Raw genomic sequence first — 23,080 nt, 5'->3', positions numbered from 1 at the left:
TTCTCTAATTCAACATTAAAAGCATATTCAAACTTATTCTCTTGTTCAGTAGTGGTTAAGTGCTACTTGAAATTGTAAGTAGTCTGCATCAGACAAACATATGCATGAAGATATAGTGGGATACAGTACTTTGACCACCCCTTTTACAGAGAGGTTTGGAAACTGGCTCCAGGTCTAGATTCATGACCTTTTTTGTGTCAGCGGTCTTCCTGTTGACTTAACACTCAGAGCATCACCCAACCTCAGGATGAGCTGCAATACAACTTTTCAGGTCAGGACAGACAAACTGAAAGCAGTGTCCGGGGGAGGCTGTGTTGAGGCTATTGAAGATGTCAGCAGTGTTCCCCTCCTTTGCGCTGGGTGTTAATGGTGTTACAATCTTGCAATTAGTTGATTTGTTGAACTGCTGTCTCTGTTCTTAAAATTTTGCTGCAAGGCGTAGTAGCAGCAGTAAAATCTGGCAGACCCACAGCACCTAGTAGTCCTTGTGGCCTGCCACGACCTGTTGTCATGTTCACTGTTTCAACTGGCCAGAGGCTTATTTCACATGTCTGTTCGCTTGGTTTTCTGCAAATTGATACAAAATCCTGTCTGTTTAAAATAAGTAATTAAAAATTCAGCAAACAGGGCTAAGTTATCAAAACAGGGCTGTTCCTTCTTTCAACAGCATGTGGTCCTGATCTAAAGCCTTTTAAAATCTTTAAATGGCTTTGCTAAAGTTTGGTCTGAACTGATACTTCATCCTAAGGAGATTATTTTAAAAGTTCTGGGAAAAACTCTACCTTTCTCTCTGCTTAATGACTAATTAAATAATGTTGGCCTTATTTAAGACAAGCATTAGGAAGAGGAAGATTTAATATATGTATTATTCTACCACTATGTAAAGCCATAAATGTTCTTTATAATCGATTTCTCTAATTAGCGCATGATAACTGCTCTGGCATACGTTGCATAAACTTTTCTAAGCACCTCTAGCACCTTTCATCTTCACAGCTTTTTACAGTCAGTGGGTTCATAACTGGCTGAAAGGTCAGTCCGTACTGTTGCTATCTTATAGCCATTTTGTGAAGGAAAGTGATAGTGCATAGCTTCAAAAATGTAAAGCCACAGAAAAGGGGAAAATATTCACCAGTATGTAAAGTCCTGACAACATCTTTCTGATTAGCAGGGATGAAATTCCATAGGGTAACTTTACAAAGACATTACAAAAATCTTTATTCTATTCTTTTACCTGTAGGAACAAAGGGCATTCAATGTGTGGTGTACCAGTAGTGGTCTACTAAACCTCTGATACCTCAGAATAGTTCGCCTGTAGAATAGTGTTAGGTGTGTGGAGGGAAATCCTGACCCCACTGAATTCAGTAGGCAAAATGTGCATTTAAATGCATACAGACGTTTACAAATAGTAATTACTTAGCTCTGTGCCTAGTCGTTTGTTGGGCCAGATGCTTGATTGCAGCCACAATATTTAAGGCAGACAGAGCCTTTCCATGCACTTGGCACAGTTCTGCCACGTGACCTGTTTTATACCTAAATAATTATGTTATACTTAAATGTGGCATTCACAGAGTCCTGTCAAAAAGTGTACGTGAAAATGCTGGTACGAGCCATCAACAGCCATGGTATTACTGAGGATATGGATACACAGTCTTCTGCAGGCAGGTTCAAGCTTACTATTTCTGCATGTGGAGAGACCACAGCCATCTAGTCACATTAGCCCGACGTTAAGCCAAACCAGTTTACTCTGCACTGTACTTTTAGTGGGGCTTATTACTTTAGGTTTGGGGCTACGCTGTCTGCAGCTTCTAGTTTAGACCTGGCTTCTGTTTTGGTGTCTTACATTACAGAGAGAGAGAGAAAGACTGCAAAACACTGTAAACCTAACCTGAATGTAGGAAATGGCATCCTTTCTTAGGTTAGTGACCTGCAGGTTAGTGACTCCTCTCAACTATCAGTTTCCTTGACACTTGTGTGTTTAAGTTGGATTCTTCATTCCTCTGTTGACATGACTTCTAGAGCAAAAAGGAGTGTGGGTTCATTTCTGTTCATGTTCTGTTTATGCCTATGGCAAATGCTTCTGCTTGTCTGTATTTGATACAGTCTCACTCCTTGGCATTATTAATAATTAGTTTTTCATTTCATCATTGCTATAATAATTGCATGATTTCTTTTTTTTTTTATTAGACCCGGAATAACTTTGAAAGCACTAGGCAAGAAGTGGAGAGACTCATGCAAAGAATGAAAGCGGCCAACCAGGATTACAGACCACCCAGTCAGTGGACAATGGAAGGCTATCTCTATGTGCAGGAAAAACGTGAGTAAAGAGATGTACCTTTTAATTTAATTTGAAAGGCACACCAAAAAATACAAGGACGAGAAAATGGATTAGTTAGCAGGGCTGCACAGCAACTCTGAGATTGAATATCCTAGACTCCTCCTGTGGCTGCTTTCCAAAAAAGTTTAAAGGAGAAATAAGTTTTCGTTTATTCAAGAAGCACTCGAAGTAGCTAAGGCCAGAAGAAACAGTGATAGAAACGCTTGTATACAACTCTGCTCTTCCTCACTGGGTCCCCCTTGCTATTGGCCACCTCAGTGGCTGAGTGGCAGCAAATTCGGCTTAGTCCCCTCGCTCTGAGCTCTGGCTGCTGCCCAGCTCCTCGCCGCAGAAGCTGCAAGCTCCCAGCTCTCTGCAGTGGCTCTGCCTGACAAACCTTGCAGTCTCCTAAACTTTCTCTGCCTGAACAGGCTCCATGGTTCGTCTAGCAGGAGCAACCTCCCCCTCTCACCACTGACCCAGCCAGCTAAAGAGTAAAGGAACATGCACATAATTGAAAAAAATTGAAAACAAAGATGTCAGAAGAAAAAGCATCTACGTACAGTCTGTCAAAGCTTCGTAATAGCTACAAATCTGTACCTAATTGTTACTCACTTTGTAAGAAACGAGAATGAAGCGATGTCCAAAAAGAGTGAAGGGATAGCATTAAAGATGTTATACTTGTCTGAGAATACTTGGAAGAGCCTAGCAATAAATCATACTATGAAGGAAAACAGAGCAAGGAAACGTGTAAAGTCAAATGAGAGAATGCAAAACTATATGTGATCTGACGAATCATCTGCCACTGTTTTATAGTTTAAACAGTGTAGAAAACCAAGCCAAATCAGCTGCATTAGGCAGGATTGTTGAAAACCGCGGTGAAATAGTTTTGAGTGTCTGTGGTACCCAGAGCTTTCTTTGATGTGGAATCAGTCTGATGCCAGAAAAGTAGACAGCAGTCATTTAAGGTAATGCATATGTGCTTGTGAAAGTTTGATGTATATTCAAAAATGATTGAATGCAACTTTGTTTACATCTGATTTCTCAATCTAAAATTAAAATAGAAGGTATAGCAATGTAGAATTCCTGTGTCAGACCTGTTCCCACTCAACCTCAGTTTTGAGGGTATCTTCTCCTTCACTCTGTTCCCCCCTTTAGAAAAGACCTCAAAAGACTATGTGGTGTTATAGATAATTATTTTCCAGGTAGCATCCTGAAATTAATCTTTATTCCATATGTGAGATAGAAGATCTCAGTGCTTATAATAGTTAACCTCATCCACTTTTAGCCTCAGTAAGCACTGAAGGTTTTAAGAAGAGCCTCTATGTTTTAGTTGAATAATAATGATAAAAGAAACCTGTGTTAAGTGGAAATTACACTGAGCTCTGTTAATGGGGGAGGGAGGAAAGGACTGAAGCATTGGGCACATGCTGTGCTTCATTAAATAGTGAGAGGCCAACTTGACATCCTCTTACTGAAAAGAAATTTGTTCATTAGTTTATTCTGGAGTAAGAATAACAGGGTCTGTAAGCTGTGTGTCAGAGGAAAGGCACCAAATGTGCATTTCCTTGTCATACTGGTTTACTTTACTGCAACCATTATCCCATAGGCTCCTGTCAAATTATAGACAAATGGGTTAATATCTGCTACTCTTGAGAAAATGAACAAATGTTTTATATATTTAATACTGATATTATGCAAGGTGGTAGATATGTTTATGGGAAATATGGCACTTGGCCTTAAATTGCTTTTTATTCACATGGGTAGTCATTATGAATAAAAAACTTGAAGTTGCAATGTAGGTGTCTGGTTAGAATTTTTTTTAACATTAGATGTATAATGTTTGATTTCATGAAGTCTCATCTCAAAACCAGGTGACTTCTAAAGTCATCTAAAACTGCTTTGAGAGTGATGTTCCTTCTTAGATATGCTAAAAATGTTGATGAAATACCACCAAAGGAAAAACTGCATTAGAATTACCATAGTTGTTGTTTTGTTAAACAGCAAAAATTACAATATAGGAACAGAACAGCTAACTTCTGAGGATGGGTAAATAGTTGACTTACTGTTGCCAGTGCTGCATTATATTACTTTCCTGTGAAATGCAGACAGTGCGAGAACATCCTCTGAGTATGCTTGTGATAGACCATGTAAACTTCTACATTTACATTTGTGGATTGCCAGAGAGCTGGTTTACATGACTGATGCAGTCTTTCATGCACCTTTGTGGAAGGCAAAACCATTGTATCTGCAGCAAAATTGCTGTGTTTGTTTTTAACATCTTTCATTTCAGTTTAACTATTTACATTCAAAAAAAACCTATCATTTTTAACTGCTTTAATTTTAAAAATGGCCTGTGCCAAAATTGAGCCAAGGATCATTCCAATAATGTCAGCTTCCAGTGTCCACAAATGTTCCCAATATTGTTTAATTTATCAGTACAGAAATAGCTATAAAGTTCTGGCCCAAGTGGAAGAAGTCACATTGCAAAAACCTACCTGAATTATCCTGTCCTCTGCAGTGCAACACGTCTCCAGATGTATCCATCAGAATTTAGGAGCTTATCTTTTTCTGTGTGCTACAGTAAACAGATTTTTTCCAGAAAATTATGGGAGATGTTGACTGTACTTCTAGGATGTGTGGAGAGTTATGGAGATGTTGGGAGGATTTACCCTGTGTCTTCACAGCAAAGTAAGAACACATTATAAAAGCCTGTATCTGGGCTAGGCTAGCAGATGAAGTTTAGAACATCTTGAGCTTAAGCTCAAGGGTTTTGTGTTTAGATTCAGTAAAGGTCCAGAGCAATGACTGAGCAAAACTTGGGGTAATCTAGGAGTGAAAACATCTTTTGCATCAGAAATCCTATGTTTCAGTGTAGGATTAAGAAGTACCCTGATGTGATCCTTCAGGATAAGGCATACATCCGCATGTAGTAGACAATGTATAAGTATGGCTATCTAAAAAGTCTTGTGAATCCCTAGGCACATTATATTATGGTATTGTGAGTGTGTGCAGTTGTCAGTTTGTGAGCAGTTTGAGCTATTTGTTGCCAGAGCTGATGTGTTTTCATTTTTAAAAGTACAGCTCAGTAGTCTTTGTCTCTGAGCATGGCCACTTCTCTTAGGAGCAGCTCTTTTCTTTAGACTCAGCACCACTGTTATTTCCACCTGGCAGAATCCCATTCCAAGGCATAAAAGGCAAATATTCCTTCCTGAAATTGCCACCTCTGCCATCCAGAATTTTCTCCCTCCTCTCTAAAGTCACTATTACTCTTACTGTCATTTAACTTCGCTATCCTTTTTCGCTTCCTTTCCTTCTTCCCTTGGCAGAATAATCCTATCCTACTATATCTCTACCCTAGCAGAATGCTGTTACCCACCCAGCTGTTAAAGAGAGTCCGTCTGCTGGAACTTTGGGCAACATCAAACAGATATTTGAAAATGCCGAAATGAGGGAACTTTTGATTTTATATGCTACGTGTGGATGGTGTTATATTTCATCTGTCTACTGTATAGAATTCCAGCTAAAGTAGTGATACAATCGTCAAAGAAAAAATTATTTCTAATGCTACATTTCTTTAATCTAGGACCACTTGGATTTACATGGGTAAAACATTACTGCACTTATGAAAAAGGAACAAAAACGTTTACAATGTGTATAACTGAAACAAAATCTGGTGGAAAAGTGGTGAGTATTACACAGTCTATAAATGGGCTTGTAGCTTCCACATTTTATATTAAGCATTCAGGAAGTGTTAAAGAAAGATTTGATGAACAAAATGTAAGACTGTTTTCTTTTCGTATATGAGCAATGTACCTTATATGTAGCATATATAAATAGAATATCCATTATTTAAATAAAATAGTTTTTATGTAACATATATAAACTATGTACTAAGTATCTCTTCTAATTTGATGGTTCCAAATATGTAGGCAATCACGTCGCACATGTCACACAGAATCACAGAACAGATGAGGCTGGACGCGACCTCTGAATCCAGAGCAGTCCAGTAAGCAGTCCAATCCCCTGCTTAAAGCAGGATCACGTAAAGCAGGTTGCTTAGGACCATGTCCAGTTCAGTTTTGAATATCTCCAAGAGTGGAGACTCCACCACCTCTCTGAGCAACCTGCCCCAGGGTTTGACCATCTTCACAGTAAAAAAAAGTTTTTCCTTATGTTTAAATGGAAGTTCCTGTGTTTCAGTTTGTGCCTATTACCTCTTGTCCTGTCACCAGGAATCACTGAGAAGTGTCAGGCTCAGTCTTCTTTACTTCCCCCTCCATCAGATATTTATACACATCAATAAGATCTCCCTGAGCTTTCTCTTCTTCAGGATAAATAATCCCAGCTCTTTCAGCTTCTCCTCGTATGTGAGATTCTCCAATCCCATAATCACCTTAGTGGTCCTTCACTGGACTCGCTCCAGCAGATTCATGTCTCTTGTATTGGGGAGCCCAGAACTGGACACAGTACTCCAGATGCAGTCTCACCAGGACTGAGGAGAGGGGGAGGATTGCCTCCCTCAACCTGTTGGCAATGCTCTTCCTAATGCAGCCTTCCTAATGCCAGATACTATTGGCCTTCTTGGCCACAAGGGCACATTGCTGGCTTATGGTCAACTTGTTGTCCACCAGCACCCTCAGGTCCTTCTCAGCAAAGCTGCTTTCCAGCAGGTCAGCCCCCAGCCTGTCCTGGTGCATGGGGTTGTTCCTCCCTAGGTGCAGGACCTGGCATTTCTCCTTGTTGAACTTGATGAGGTTCCTGTTGGCCCATTTTTCCATCCTGTTGAAACCCCTCTGAAGGGCAGTACAACCATCTGGTGTATCAGACACTCCTCCCAGTTTTGTATCATCTGAAAACTTGCTGACAGCGCACTGTGTCCCATCATCGAGGTCATTAGGGAAGATGTTAAACAGTACTGTCTCAGTATTGACTGAGGGACACCATTGGTGACTGGCCTCCAGCTGGGGTTTGTGTTGCAGATCACAACCCTCTGAGCCCAGCAGTTCAGCCAATTTTCAGTCCACTGTCCACTGTCACTGTCCACTTATCTAGTCTGAATTTCATCAGTTTGTCTACAAGGCTGTTACGGGAGAAGTGTCAAAAGCTTTACTAAAGTCAGGATATATAACACCCACTGCTCTCCCTTCATCCACCAAGTCAGTCATCTCATCATAGAAGGCTATCAGGCTGGTCAGGCGTGATTTCCTTTTTCTTGTCCTTTATATATTTGGAAATGGCTTTCAGGAGGATTTGCTCCATCACCATCCCAGGGATCAAGGTGAGGTTGACCAGCCTGTAGTCCTCCTGATGCTCCTCCTTGCCCTTGTTGAAGAAAGGAGTGACATTTGCTTTCTTCCAGTCTTCAGTAGCCCCCCTGCCCTCCCATCACCACAACTTTCAAATTATTGAGAGTGGCCTTGCAGTGACATCAGACAGAACTCGGAGACCTAGGAATTAGACAGCCTTATCTTTAATCTTTAAAAATCTGTTATCTGCATGCCAAAGTTGATATGAGTATATGATATTAGTTCTAATATATACCAGCAATCTTGTTATATATACAAATACTTGTATAAGTTTTGTATTTAGGAATTTTTGTCAAGTATAAAACATGAATAAAATTAGATAAGAGATATGGAACAAAAAGTATTCAATATACTCTTGCTTCATGTACAGAGAAGTTACTGTAAATGTTCCTAAATTATTTGAATCCACTATCTTAATACAAGTCCCCTGGGACTGTTTGTGCAGTTAAATTCAAGGTGCAGAGCCTGGCTGTATCAACATACTGTGCTAATTTTGTATTTTTTGTTTGTTTGTTTTTTGGATTACAGAATGGCCTTGTCACCAGCCCACCAGAGATATTCAAACTAAAATCTTGCATCAGGAGAAAGACAGATTCAATTGACAAACGTTTTTGTTTCGATATTGAAGTGTTTGAGAGGTTTGAATTTTTTCATTGTTTTAACAAAATGAATATAATTAAAAATAAAAGCATTTGCAAGCAGTATGCAGTAATTACTATTGTAATAGGCATACGTATTTCTCAGTAGGCTTGCATCCAGATAAATCATACTTTCAAGACTTAACACTCAGTTGCTCAAATCTCTTTTTCTAACAGAAAATGCATTAAATTACATATGTGTTGTCTTAAATACATTATGGTTGCGTGCAGGCAGAATATGGGTTCTTACAAAACCTGTACTGCAATTGACTATCTCCTTTTAGAAATAGGTTGTAAATATTTCTTTAAATATTTATTATTCTCACACTCTTTATCAGTCCCCCTCTTTCTTTCTAAAATTAAAGTTAGCAGATTGTTTTTCAGTTTTTTAAGTTACCTTTAGGAATCTTTTGTCGCTTATTCCTGGATGTTATAATTGCATAAAATTTATGGGAACAGCTTTTCTGTATTTGAAGTATATGTGCATAATACTTCCTAAGAGTGATTTTTCTTTGAAGTTTGGGCATAAGGTGAGAAAAATTGAGTGAACCTATCCCTTAAAATATGATGAAATAGACTGACTTTTTTGAAATATTTTATGACTGTTGCTCTCTTTTTAAATTCTATTCAGAAGTACTGCTGTTTTACATAATTTTGAGGTTACTTTGGTACTTGTAAATGTAATACATTATTCAAATTAGACTTTTGAGAGAGTGCAGGCTTAAGAAATAGACATTTGATTTGAACAAATGTTGAGAAAATTTGGTCTCTTGAAGGCTGCTTTCAAGCTTCAATTGATAGCTTGAATTTGAAATTGGTAGCTTTTCTTTTTAAGTAGAATAGTATTTATTAGACAAATCTGTGGTAGATTGTAAAGTTTTCAAAAACTGTAAAGTTTTCAAAATTGAGTGTTGTCCTTTACCTGTAGACACATTTGAAGTTATTCAAGTTCTCTTCAAAGAAATAGTTATGGGTACTTCTTTAATTATTTTATTCCTCCTGTACATTTAGATTGACTTCAAATGTGCACTGCCTGTAAGTTAAAGGCCTCCTGCAAACTTATCAAAAAGGTTGAAAGAAGTGTAGAGTACAAAGTTACTTAATCACTCTTATAAAGAGATATCTTTCAGAGGCTGATAGAAAGTTGACACTTGCAACTGATATGAGATTCAACAGGGAAGCAGTAAATTCTTGTGCAAGTCAGCAGAGGAGATAAAGCTTAGCCAACAGAATACTGGGAAATATTTGCTGGGAATTCATAAACAAGGGCAAAATCATCTCTTCTGAATGTCGTATTGCTGAAACTTGGGTCTCTTCTAAGAAAGAGAAGATGCAGTGGCAGTTATATTGGTAATTAGCTAACATTTTCTGGCTTTTGGGACTAAAATGCCTGTGTCTGTCTGCAAGTACATACAAATACAATATTGAAAGACTCTGGATTCAAAAAGACTTCAGTAACAATTACATTTAAATAATTATTAGCTAATTTTAAATTCAAGACTGAAAATTTGTTTGTTTACATGGCGTTTAAAGAGATGTTAGGCATCACCTGCAAAATACAGAGAACCTTTAAAAGTGATTGACATCAGTAAAAGATAAGTTTACTTAGTAACATAAGGCCAGGACCTTGATCATGAAAGAGCTCTTTTTACAAATGTGCAGCTAGAGCAATGTCTTTAAAATTCTGTTCTGGGATTTTGTGGTTAAGTCCTGTCTCCAGACACCTTATCCTACGGAGCCAATTCTCTCCTTGTATTATTCAGCATTTATATGAAGACATTGAAAAACCCAGGCAGACTGATGGGCACATCTGATTTCATGAGAGAACCATATTCCCTGAAAGGGACCCTTGCAGCTGCTAACAGGGAACGCATATCATGAACACTTCTAATTGCCACAATTAATTTAAAATTTGCTTAGGTGTTTTTCACACCTACATTCAGCTCAGACTTCTTATGAAAACTACTCTAGCAGTTAGTCACCATCTTACTTGTTTGCAGTTACGTAAGAAGTTAGCAGTATAAAATGTATGTTTTGCATTGAATGTTACTCTGTTTTCTGAGAAGTTGCCAACTTTTTCAGCAACTAGAGAGGAAGCTAGTTCAACAGTATTGGAGTGCTTTCCTTTGTGTTTCATAGGGCACTAATATTTGGGCATTCTAATATTTAGATACTTGAATGTTAAAACAGCCTATGCAATCCTGGTCAACAGATTATATCAGGAACACAGGGCTAGAAGCAAGAGTCTCTAGGGTTGAAGTAAAATGACAAACTCATACACATTTCTGTTCTTTCTGTATGTGCTGATCAAGGGACTATAAGTGTAAATGCAATTTTCTAACTGAAATATTTAGCAGTAGTCACGAGAGAAAGAAGAAAAAAGTCAGTTTCTATTTCTAAAAAGTTTTTGAGAGGAAACTTCCTTGATAAGAATCTGTGGGTTGGTAGCAAGATGGGATATTTTAATGGTGTAACCTTAGCCTTTAATAAAATAGAAAAACAAATATTCATGTTAATTTGGATTAACCTTATCTTTTTATACTTACGATAGTAGGCATAAAACAAAATGTTCAGCTTGGCATTTCTACACAAAACTGGCAGTTTAATTATTGCTCAGAGTGATCTAATTACACTACTGCTTTTGGCTTGTGAAAGCCCTCAGAGGCAACACATGAAACAAATAACTCATTCCAATTATTAATGCACACAAGCACACCTACTGTCACAGCGGAGAAGAATTAGTGTCTTGGCTTTCAAGCTTTCCTGTGAAATTAAAGTTTGAAAAGCTGAATTGCTGAGCTGATGGAGTAGTCTCTTGAGATCAGATTTAAGCATCGGGAAATCAATGAATATGCGCTTGTGTGGGTGCAAAATATCTGGGTATAACCCTGACTCATTTCAAGGAAATCACTTCATTTGTACTATTGAAGATCATAAATTGACAGTTTAACTGTGTAATCTTATATTTTACACAGAGTTTGCACACAGAGGAGTGAATGTTTGTTGTCATGGGTTTTGACATTTTATATGGATTTTTTTTGTGTTGGTCTGTATGTCAAATTATATATGCCTCTTCACATTCTAAGTAATTGATGTGTTGAGGCTTGTAAATTTTGAGGCTGTAAAGAGCTATTCTGGTAGTGTAGGCTGATTTCCTGCATAACATCCTCTTATGATAGAATAATAGTACAATTGTTACTGTTATTAAATTATTAATAGAAATATTAACTTTATTAACATAATAGAATCTTGCATCAGTTTTTTTTTTTTTTGTGTCATGTTAGTCTCTTGTAATAGTGTTAGAGGTAGAGTTCAGAACACCATCTAATTTTGATTTTATGAGGATGGCTTGCTTCTCCATATATACCTTGGAGTGTGTGTGTGAACACATTTTCATATTTTCCAGTAGCTTTCTTGCATGCTTTTTAAATAAGAGGTGACAATAGAGGTCTTTCCAGTGAGGGGGGAACATATGGGGGGGGGTTGGTTGCTTATTTTTATGATGTATACCTAGTAAAAAATAGTGTCCTTTATTTATGTACTTACCAAATAGAAATTATGCTTCAGGACAGATTTTCTAAAATTATGAGCAGTGAAGCACTACACTGGTATGGGAACAAAATTTTCTTTGAGTTTTCTCTTGAGTGCTCTGTACTGGCAAATCAGTGAATTAATATCACATCGTTTCTTAAAATAAGGCACTTGTCTATGATCACAAATAAATAAAGATTCTTTACGACTCTTGTATTTATACGTATCTGTTCATAAACTAATTTTAGGGAAAAAGATTGGAACAGATTCCCAGATGCCTTCATTGGTTCCCATTAATTTTTTTTCTATGCATTGTCACAGTTTTATCAGCAGAGAGAAAATATGTGACTTTTTGAATTTCTATCGTAGTGGTTAGAGGGCAACCTGCAGAACAAACTGGTTTTTTGAATCTTCTTAAGTAAGAAAGGACATTAACCATGTTCTTTCCTGTAACCAGAGTGCTTGAATCATAAACATATTGTAGAATATGCATGCTGCATCTATTGCTTCCTAAAAGAAGAACTGCTGATGCCTGCAGTTGAGTGCTGCAGGATGTGGGTTTGTAATTCCTGCACCCTGACACTCTTCAGCTCATTTGGCTTTACAGCTCCATGCCTGAGATACTATCTCAAAGCTCCCTTTTTAGTCAACTCTTTTAGGGCACAATTTTTTCCCCTGCTTTGGATGTCTTAGATGTCTATTTTGGGATGTGTTGACTCTTAGATTAGAAGTACGTACTTCTCTTCATTTACTATGAAAGGAGTGCAGATAGACAGAGACATATTTGGTCAGATTAAGGTGATGTAGCTTGTCCTTAAGTTTTCCACCCAAAGCATCTCCCCATTGAAAAACTGGTTGTGTAGGATCCTATTTGCAGGCGTATAACTCATCTTGCAGTGTGGAAGTGCCTAATACCTCACAGAAGGTTGTAGCATTAAGACTAGGCATCTAAAATTGAACATTGCATCACCAAACTCTTCACAAACATGAAATTTCTTCTAAATTTAGCTCAAAGTTAGTGTGTTATGTCAGGCGGCAGCAACTAACTTTAACTTCTCTGTCTTTTATGTATTCACATCAATACACCTTTTGGATTCTGAGTTTGGATACTGTTTGAGAAAAATAAATTCTTAATTTTAGTATATGTGTATATTTTTGATAGACCTGGAATCATCACACTACAAGCTTTTTCAGAATCCAACCGAAAACTTTGGCTTGAAGCTATGGACGGAAAGGAACCAGTAAGAATTTTTTTATTCTATTTCTACAGTTTTATGACATGCATAAGTTAAAGCAAGAAGCTGCCAGGCATTTCAGATATAAAATCTTCTACAATGGAGTACAATATAAGCAAATATCTCTCTTCTGTTGTTCATAAGAAGCAATGGCAAATACACAGTGAAGATCAGTACAAAATAGTGAAGCAGAACTATTAGTTTATTTTAACCTGTGTTTATACATTGCTTTATTTAGGATATTTAACGTTTAACTAGTCTGATAACATATTGTCTTACATGATACATTATCCAGATAAAATCTGTAAAATGGTAATTTCTGTACTGGTAAAGACAAACCATCTTTTAGGCAATGTCATGTAGTAATAATAAATATCATCTTGAAAAGCACTGCAGAGAGCATAAAAACGTGTTGAAAGCTACTAAGAAACAGGCTTAGCTGAGATTTCTTCCCACCATTAACCAGCTATTGAAATAGTCATTGAATGTGGTAATGCCAGACACGTTTCCAAAGGAAAGAGAACAGTTGATTGATTTTATGAGATAAGTATTTTTGCAAGCTGCCTACTTGACTGGAACAATGCAATGCAGAAATTGAATCAGTATTTGAATGGATATTTAACCCATTTAGAGTCTGCAGGTCTGACTTGAGGTGCCTATAAATTTCATGTTATTAAATCCCTCATAAAACTAGAACCTCAGAGTCTGAATGGACTTTTAGGACATGATCTGACCGTCTGCCTTTTCCCCAGAGGTGAAGAGGATTGGCTCTTTCAAACCACAAATACCACCAAAACAATAGACTGTTGCTTCCTCCACCTGCTCAGAGCTTAACCGAGGGATGTCAACCTTGATGAGTGCTGCTGGGGAAAGCTCAAGAAAAAGTGAAAGGCTAGGCTGGCGCTGCCAGGAGCTCTGCACTCCTGGCATTAGAGAGGGGCTGCAAATAGCTGCTTTCTTAGTATGTTTGAGGGCTGCTTCTGAGAGAAGGAGAGGAGCGATGAGAGGCAGCTCCAAGAAAGCTGCCATCACTAGAGAGTGGAGTCAAGGGAAGGGTGGTGTACGGGAGGTCACGAAACCCAGAAGAGGTTCTTGAGGCTATCAAGTCTGGATTACTTGGACAAAGTTACTAGGTAGTCCTCCTGCCAGAGGTGTTATTTCAATTTTTATAATCTGTTAAGCTTAACTATGACCTAGTAAACAAATGTCAGGATCAAGGGTTTCCAAAAGCATCAAACTTAATATTAAGTGTGTTGGAACTAGTTTAAGAACTATCAACAAACCTGGTGATAAAGAACTTAAAGCACAAGCAGTGACCCATTGCATTGTTTTTTTTTCTTTATCCCCTCCAGATTTACACACTGCCAGCCATTATTAGCAAGAAGGAAGAAAGTAAGCACTTTTATTATGTTGAGATATGAATTATTCCTAGATTTCTGTAATGGCCTGGTTTTCAGGGTGTGTGTCTGTGTGTGCGTGTGTGTATGTGTGTGAGAGAGAGGGAGAGAGAAAGAGAGCGAGCCCAGGTGCAAGACTCCTTTTTTGCATTTTCCTTCTATTGCTATGAAATACTGTTTGCTGGATTACATGAAAGCCCATGAAAAAATTCAGTTATGTAAGAAATGTGAGAAAGCCTTCAATTTTTGGATTACTATTAGACATAAATATGAAGAAAATGCATTCAGCTACAAAACAACAGTATATTTAACAAATCTCTATGAAAATCCTATCTATAGTCTGTATACCTAAATGTGAAGATATAACTGTGTGTTGAAATAATATCCTTATATGGATCACAACTTTTTGTTTGTAGGTGCATATGCACCTATTACACATGTACTGAGTAATAAAATAAGTATATATGAAGATATTATGGGTTTTACATGTGTATAACTGCATTACATTTTAATCATGCTTACATATTCATGTATGAACTTTAATATACATGTGGGTATATGTATTATATATAGAGAGAGATGTACTCTCAGAGAGATGTCTATCAGTCCTAACTCAAATGTGATACAGCTAAACACAGAGATTTTGTGTATTGATGAAGAGAAAATGATTTGTTTTTTTTTCTTCGTTTTACAGTGTTCTTAAATGAAGCAGGTTTTAACTTTGTGAGGAAATGTATTCATGCTGTAGAAACAAGAGGTGTGTATTAAATTTCAAATTACGTATTAGACTATTATGAGTATTTTTCTTAAATATTACTTTGATAAAGTCCATTTGTTTTACAGCTGTGTTCTGGAAGGTGTCCATCATTCAGTTTAGACTTTTCACCTATTTTATGTGCATGTTTTATGCTTAAAACCGTTACAAGTTCCTACAGCAATTCTTAACCTATTGTTTAACTGTTATTTTTTTGAACTTTATTTGTAATTTCATGTTGTTGGGGCAGCTTAATATGCAGTTGCACACATCTTTAGTCTTAAGTTTTTAATTTGTGTGCACTGAATTATGCTTTCTGGTGAAACTGTAGGGAGTGGAAGCTCCTAACTTTGGTTTATGGCATCACATCTAAAGACCAAAAAGTCGAAGGCGTGAACACTGTCTGCCGAAACGTTTGTGGCAGAGTGTAACTCCCATCATTTTATTCACTCATTTTGTACATGGTTTATCCATTTTTTAATATTAGTGATTAATACTTGATAGTGGGCATAGGTGAAAAGAAAATATTAGTCATCTGTTGATGACCCATAAGAAGCTTGTAATTATCCCCTTGGAAACAAAGAGGTTCTGGCTGTGTGGTCTCCCTAAGCAAAGGGATCCTTTGAGTGTTGATGGACTGAGCTGACAGGGTGCAAGTCTCTTGTAATCCAAAAGTTGTGCGATCGCACCGTGCAGCATTGAGCCCAAGCTGAATTCAGTTTCTCAGGTAACAGTGTTAGGTAGCTTTTGGATCCCGCCTTCATCAAGCTTGCATTCTTCTGCCAAAGGTGGCAAAGAAAACCTCAGGTTATCTAACTGAGAGCAGACTTTGGAAAATAGCTTTCCAAGGAAAAGTATGCAGTTTTGAAATAGTAAGACCTGAAGTGGGGGGAGAGAAGGAGAATAAAATGAAAACGTAATTACATATCAAAATTAATAGTAAATCTACATTTTGGGACTTAGGGTTTTGACTATATCGGCTAAATATAAAAATTCTGCTCCTATGGTGCTTAAGGGATGTCTGTTGCTTTTTTTTCCCTTGAGGCACATAACCGGGATAAATGAGAAAATCATTTTGCTGTAGTTACTCCTAAGAACTCAGTACATCAAAACTTGTGGAGTGACGTGCAGAAAAAAACGCATTGAAATTTGCTGTCTACCTCACGCTTTATTATACTGCTGTTTCTAAAATACAAACAATAAAATCATCATCCTTGGAATCTTGAAATACTATATTTTGAATGCCACACTTTAAACTTTATTTGTTAGTTGTGTCTGTGATATTTAAAGAAAAAAAAAGAAACTTCTGGGTAAATTGGGACTGTCATTATTTTGCTTGGGATCCATGCATGAAATATATATGCCAAGCTCCAATGTTGCAACAGTGAACAGTGTACACTTTTATTTTGGGTATAATTGTTATTTCTTCAATAAATATCACCCAAATCTGAATGGGAAGAATAATGATCTAATCAGATGTAGGTGCATACTAATTCCACTGAAGTCTAGATAGGATGAAGTTATGAACATGTAACTTTCTTTAAGACTGCTTTGGGGTCTTATTTTTCACTTTTTTCAGCCATCTTCAAGGTGTTTGCTAATGTGGCTCATTTCTATGCAAAAGGATTTTGTTAATTTAAAATTATGATTTTGGTATAGTGTAGTGGGATGTGGCTGAATTCAGTGGAATGCGTTTGTTAATGTACCAGCAGACAACTCGGTAGGCTGAAGTAGCACCCTGGAATGTAAATGTACAATTTTCCATAAGTTAATTTAGATGTCATGGGTAGGTCTTCAAACCTGTTTTGGAAATGTACACCAAGGATGCATCAGAGTGTATTGAAATGTCATATTTTCATTATTTTCATTATACCTGTTTTCCCACATAGGTATTACAATCCTGGGGCTGTACAGAATAGGTGGTGTAAACTCCAAAGTGCAAAAGCTGATGAATACCATATTTTGTAAGTATACAAAGTGAACCTTTGTCAGTAGTGTGCCACCAGTATGTTATGGTGACTTTTGCTTTAACTTTGCTCAGAAGAGTCTGTATCATAATATTTATATTTTCATATGTGCAATTACTGACAGTGAGCTGAGTTTTCAGTCTTAAAAAGAGAGTTGCATCTAACTCGTTTCTTGTATGCATTATCGTTCAGTTTCTGCATGCAGTCATTGATATACATGAGCAAATTACTGATAAAATGCATTTCTTCTTTTAGTTTAAAAGTTCTGTTTCTTGGCATCTATTTGGCATTTTCCAGAAGCGTTTCAGAGCTTCGTTCTGTAATGCAGCTGTCTGTCTTGCAGTCATAACTCGGTTTAAGCAGTTCATGTAGTACTAGTATTTCACTTTTCGTGCTAATTTGGCTCTGTTATGGAGCTATTTGAATGTCCAAACCAGTTTCTACTCACTTAGGCTTAGCATCCGCTTTGATTATGGTGCATATAACTCAGGTTTATATGTACTAAATATTAGTTCATTTTACTAATACTTTGACAGAGATTGAAATACTTCAAATTGATCAGATTGGTAGTTGATCTGGCCAATGAAGTAATCACATGAACTAAATGTCTAGTCTGTTAGCTTCTGTTGTGCTGCTTTTCTAATTAGTGTGTTAGTCAAACTATAACACAATCGTAATTCAAATTTCTACCAGCCCCTAAATCTCCTCCTGATATGGATATTGATATGGAGCTTTGGGACAATAAAACAATAACAAGTGGACTAAAAAACTACCTCAGGTAAGTATGATGCTGCACAAAGCTCAGTCTTCCTTTTCTGGCCTGTTGATCTTTGCTTATTAGTACCATATTGCTTCTTTTGTATCCATTAGCATGATGGTAATTGAGTATATTATCAACTTGCAGTGTGATTACTTCTAATAATAAATCTAAAGTTTGTCACACTTTTTCTGGCTTGCTAAGATATTCATGCATTATATAGCCATAAATTTGGCAGAATTCAATTAATTACATGTTTCTGTTTTAACTTCTTTTACATAAACTGCAAGTATGTTATGCAGAATCTTTCTGTTTTGAATTACTTAAGCTGTGTAGCATGCTTTTTCATGGCATTAGTGTTGGAATAGAGTAAAAGTCTCTGCAAAAATGTTAATATTTGTTTCTTATCCTGTGATATTAATAGCTTTAGATACAGGAGAAAAGTAAATCTCCCCTCTAAAACTATCAGTTTCTTTTCAAATAATTGGTAATAAAAGTCAGAATTTTCAAGAGTGGTGTCACTTCTGAGATGCCTCTTTTTAGGTCTCAATTTATACAGTATAAAAGAAACAAAAAGCATCAAATCCAGAGTGTAAGTATTCAGTGCATACTAAAAATCCAGTTTTCACTCTGGAAAATAATCCTAGGATTTATAGTGGAAATACTCATATAAACTTCATTGAAAACATTGGCTTTGGTAGAAGAAATTTATAATTGATAGCATGTCTTCAGGAGCACATATCATTGTTGATGTTATATTTCTGAATTTAAAAGAAGAAGTAGTAGTAGGTGTGTTTTTGACTATAAGACTGTTCACAGGCTGCCTTCCAGAGGAGGACTCTTCCAGAATCACTCAGATTAGAACCAGATTTCATAATGTATTTACTTTTTCAGTCTGAGCTTCAAAGATGATTTCTGCAGCCCACTTTACCATGTTCTGCAGCAGAATTAGCTATGGAAGGAAAAAGATAGTGAGTCTCTCTGATGAAGACAGTGCCTCTAACATTTCCCTTATTAATTTACATAGTGACACCAGATTCAATTTGAAAAGATTATCAGACTATCATCTGCATGACTGAATTGCATACTGGCTGTAATCAGTAAGCAGTGATTTGGATTTGCTAGGACATACCAGTACGTGGCATGCAGATATTGAAGGCTATCATAATGACACTAATAGAATTTGAAAAGTAATGCATTTTCTAAAATGCCCCCCCTCCTTTTTTTTTACAACCAGGTGTCTTTCAGAGCCACTGATGACTTTCAAGCTGCACAAAGATTTTATTGTTGCTGTTAGTAAGTAAAGAAATAAATGCACTTTCGTGAAAGTAATACTGTTTCTAAACTGCCTTACTCCTCAGTTATTGTTGAGTACCTATCCCTGCTTTTCTCCTTGCTCTGCTATTCAGTGACCCAGGCAAGGATCCGAGTTCCTCCATTTCACTGCGTATGGCAAAACAGTGCCACCTGAAAGCCCCCAAAACAGAGAAGTCACACTGCCTAAAGCTGTTTAGTGGTCTGTTCTCATATTTTTAGAGCTTTTATATGACTGCCCTCTGCACAAAATTTGAATCTTGATTGCTATATGGACTGATAATTCTCATATAGCATTCATCCCTCTCGTCCAGGGACCTTTGCTTTCCCAGTTTGCCTTGAGAAATGGGAGGAGTGATATTACTGCCTTTTCGCAAATGGAGAAATTAGATACAGAGACAGTAAGATTGTTTTTCTAACGACTCCAATGTAGAATTTGAAGTTATTTCCACATTTCCTATTGCCTTGATAAGAATGAAAAATACTCAGAGAATTTTAGATATTTTAACTACCAAGGGGTAAAATCTTGGATTCCACTGAAGCAGCACCCAGGGTCGTAATTGCCACTGATTTCGGTGGGCCCAGTTTCGCTCTTGGTGAGTTATTTAAAATATAGATTCCAGAATGTTCTTGTAATAAATATAATTGAATTGTCTTCATCTTTTTAAAGGCCGGTTGTGTTTGACTCACTAATGCGTGTGTGCATTACCATGCAGGCACTGATGCCGTTTGTAGTCACATCTTAGCACGCGTCCTGATTTATCAACAATATTTGCTTTTTGTTTCACAGAATCAGATGATCAGAATTACAGAGTTGAGGCAGTGCATGCACTTGTGCATAAATTACCGGAGAAGAACAGGGAGATGCTGGACATCCTTATCAAGCACTTGGTCAAGTAATTCTTCTTGTTTTTTCTCTATCTGGTATTATTTGAGGATGTGATCTTTTTCATTTTTAATTTATCAGTGTTGCCTAATCCATTCTCTGTGCTGCGACGAAGCCACTTGAAATTATAGTTAGTTTCTAAAATGCTATTCACAATGTGGTGGAAGAGTAGTGCCTGTAGAAACAGTTGTATTTTTATTCATGTTCCTAGTACAGGAATTGGCTCCAATTAAATTTGAGAAACGTTTAAAGCTGTGCTACAAGGTTCATAGGAAATGCTATGTGAATCTGACTCAAGGTCCCATACTGTGTCAGAAACAGATGGACTAATGTGATATAGCTTGTCCTTCATGTTTTTTACCTCTAACAGCTCTGAGATACAGTATCATTTCAAAATACTAATTTGAAGTATTGGTATTTATATCCTTGATAGCCGTATAAATGTCCGAGCCCTCTTGAATCTCCTTGGTTTCATCAGCTTCCCTGAGTCTTAATTAAATGTCATATGGAAAAACAGTTTTTATATCTTTGAACTGATGACCTTTTATATTCCTTGAAGTACTCTTCTCTTGTGGTCTGAGACAGAAAAGACAAGTTTTGTTTTCCAGTGTCTGTACTGCTCACTGTTATTACGTAGCTTTGTTACATCATCATTTATCCTGTTTCTGCAGCAAACAATATTTGTGTGAGTTTTACTGATTTTTTTTGTCATTTTTCACTGACTCTGGCTGTACTTTTTTTTTTAATTATTGTTATTCTTTCTGGTCTGGGATGACTGGTGCTGTGTGCAGTTTAATACCTGGTATCAGTGATCTCGTAATGTGAATAAGGAAACAGCAATTGCTTAGATAAGGCCCATATGCTTGACTTGTAAAACAGATATAGCAGAGGTCTCTATATTGTTTTCCTTCCCTTCATTACATCCCAGCTATTTTGCTTTTTTGATCACAGCTTGAGCGATCTCAGTGTGCGGCGAGCTGCCTGCAGTGGAGCCTAATGCAGTTGCTTGCTGTTAGAGACTTCAGGACTTTGAAAATTTCTTTGACAGGAAATTATTTAGCACTAGTAAATTATTTTTAGCACTCTACGCTATTAGCCCCTAGAGAACCGATATGGTAGGGAGCTGCTGTGAATGCTCCAGCACACAAACAGCTTGCATTTCATGAGGCATGGGGTAACCCAGAGAACCAGCAAAAAGCAAGTTTCACAAGTTTCCTTATTCTCAGAGTTGTTTGATTAGCTAAAAGTTTAAAATTTACTGTTAAAAACCCTCTGAAAAGTTAGGGTTTTTAATGATGATTAATGTTTTTGTAAAAGCTGCTAGTTTGGAGGCCTGAAAATTAAAGAAAAAAAAAAAGACTTAATTGTAGGCAAATATTTGTTCTTTGACCTCTCTTCCTGGCCTCTTTAGTCTCAGTATTACCTCGGATGAGGAGAAGAGCATGTCCACAGTGTTCACTGCTGCTTTAATTGTTCCCTTTAAGCCTCTTCTCACCAGAAGGCACTTTGTTATGATTTTCACTTCCAATATATTTTGGCTTTATTCTGAAGACTTTTTGTTCCTCTCTTTCAGAAATCCAGTTTCTCCTTTCTGATTTCTCACATAATTTGCCAACTGTTGTTTCTGCTAGCACTTTTAATGAGACTGAATTCAAAATTAGTCTCATGAGGGTATTATAGCTTTCTTGTATATATAGTCAACACGGAATAATATATAGTCAATATAGAAAGTCAATAATAAAGTGTATTCGTGTGGAGATTTTTCAAGGCACAAATGACAAAAAGTGCTTAATATTCTGTAAATGACGAATCCCACTTCAAAATGTACTTCCTTTCCCTGTATTTCTTTTGTCTATCAAGTTCCTGTATGTATGCTCTTCTGCCTACATGAAAATGCTATACTTTTAATGGATTATAAAATAAGGATAATATTATTTTTCCTTGGTGTAGGTCTTAAGGTCTTTAGGTCTGTGACTACCTTGTCTTCAGTGTCTCTGTGCAAAATTACATATGATCTAGATGATACAGGATGTGGATTATACTATTAAAAAGGGGGAAGAGGACAGGGGAAGCAAATCTTAAAAAGCACCTTGCAGAGAGGCCATATCGTGATATACTTCTTATACTAATTGTGTATACTTATAAGCAATTAGCAGCTAGGTAACACTGGAAGTTTGATGTCATTTTCAGATAGATAAAAAGATATACTGCATTTTTTTAAAAAACCTTCATAATCAAATTATGTATTTCTCTCCTTTAAAGAATAAATTCTTCTTTGATGTGATATAATAACACAATAGCTTTATCAGTTAGATGGCCAGAAATCTGCAAACTGGCAGTATCAAAAATTTACTTTTCCTAAGGATATAGCAAAGAAAGATTTTGAGGAGAAAGCAATTGCACCTTAATGGATGTCCTAGAGCTACCTGAAATGCATGATTACCTTGGCCTGTGTCTGTTCAGTAGCCGAGCAACAGCAGGACTAGGTCAGATGAAATTGGTTATCAAAAAGATCCATTTACAGGCCTGGGTTTTCTTCCCTTTTGCAGGAAATTGAGCCTTCGAGATGCTTTACAGAAAATCCTTCGTGGTCACAATGTTATTAAATTCACTGTTCATTTTATTAACCAACCTACCAAATTTGTCACCAAGGAAACCCAAACATAGTACAAACACTACTTTTTGTCTTATACTATAAGACTGTAATGTTTGTGTAAGATGTTCGTGTAAAAGATCTTAACGGTTATTGTGCAGCACAGAGCAGAATAACATTGCACAGAGAGATATTTTTTAGGTTTTCCTAACATACCTAGAGCTTAGTAATTCAAAATTCCATTTTCATTAAAATGCAGGTGAACTTCCCAAATACTCCCTGGTCTCCCAAGCCAAACATAAGCTTTGCCACAGTGAAAATTAAGTTAAGATAATTGGCTAAAAATATGCTTTAGCAAGTTAGTAATTCTCATGATTTGGCTTCC

At 36.9% G+C, this 23,080-nt stretch overlaps 1 protein-coding gene across 1 annotated transcript in view; it reads left to right on the top strand.

Annotated features, from left to right (window-relative positions):
* Positions 1-23,080, top strand: part of ARHGAP42 (Rho GTPase activating protein 42) — a 161,009-nt gene that overhangs the window by 112,638 nt on the left and 25,291 nt on the right. The window contains exons 8-17 of the mRNA XM_026109167.2: positions 2,185-2,314; positions 5,901-6,001; positions 8,152-8,261; positions 12,955-13,033; positions 14,380-14,419; positions 15,119-15,181; positions 17,068-17,142; positions 17,839-17,923; positions 19,140-19,198; positions 20,007-20,112. Coding sequence (XP_025964952.1) covers positions 2,185-2,314; positions 5,901-6,001; positions 8,152-8,261; positions 12,955-13,033; positions 14,380-14,419; positions 15,119-15,181; positions 17,068-17,142; positions 17,839-17,923; positions 19,140-19,198; positions 20,007-20,112 — 848 coding nt within the window. The remainder of the gene's footprint in view (positions 1-2,184; positions 2,315-5,900; positions 6,002-8,151; positions 8,262-12,954; positions 13,034-14,379; positions 14,420-15,118; positions 15,182-17,067; positions 17,143-17,838; positions 17,924-19,139; positions 19,199-20,006; positions 20,113-23,080) is intronic.

This window comes from Dromaius novaehollandiae, chromosome 1 (assembly GCF_036370855.1).
Source record: "Dromaius novaehollandiae isolate bDroNov1 chromosome 1, bDroNov1.hap1, whole genome shotgun sequence".
In the NCBI taxonomy this organism is placed as follows: Eukaryota; Metazoa; Chordata; class Aves; order Casuariiformes; family Dromaiidae; genus Dromaius; species Dromaius novaehollandiae.
The sequence above is the reverse complement of the archived record's forward strand: the minus strand, read 5'-3'. Positions and strand labels throughout refer to the sequence as shown.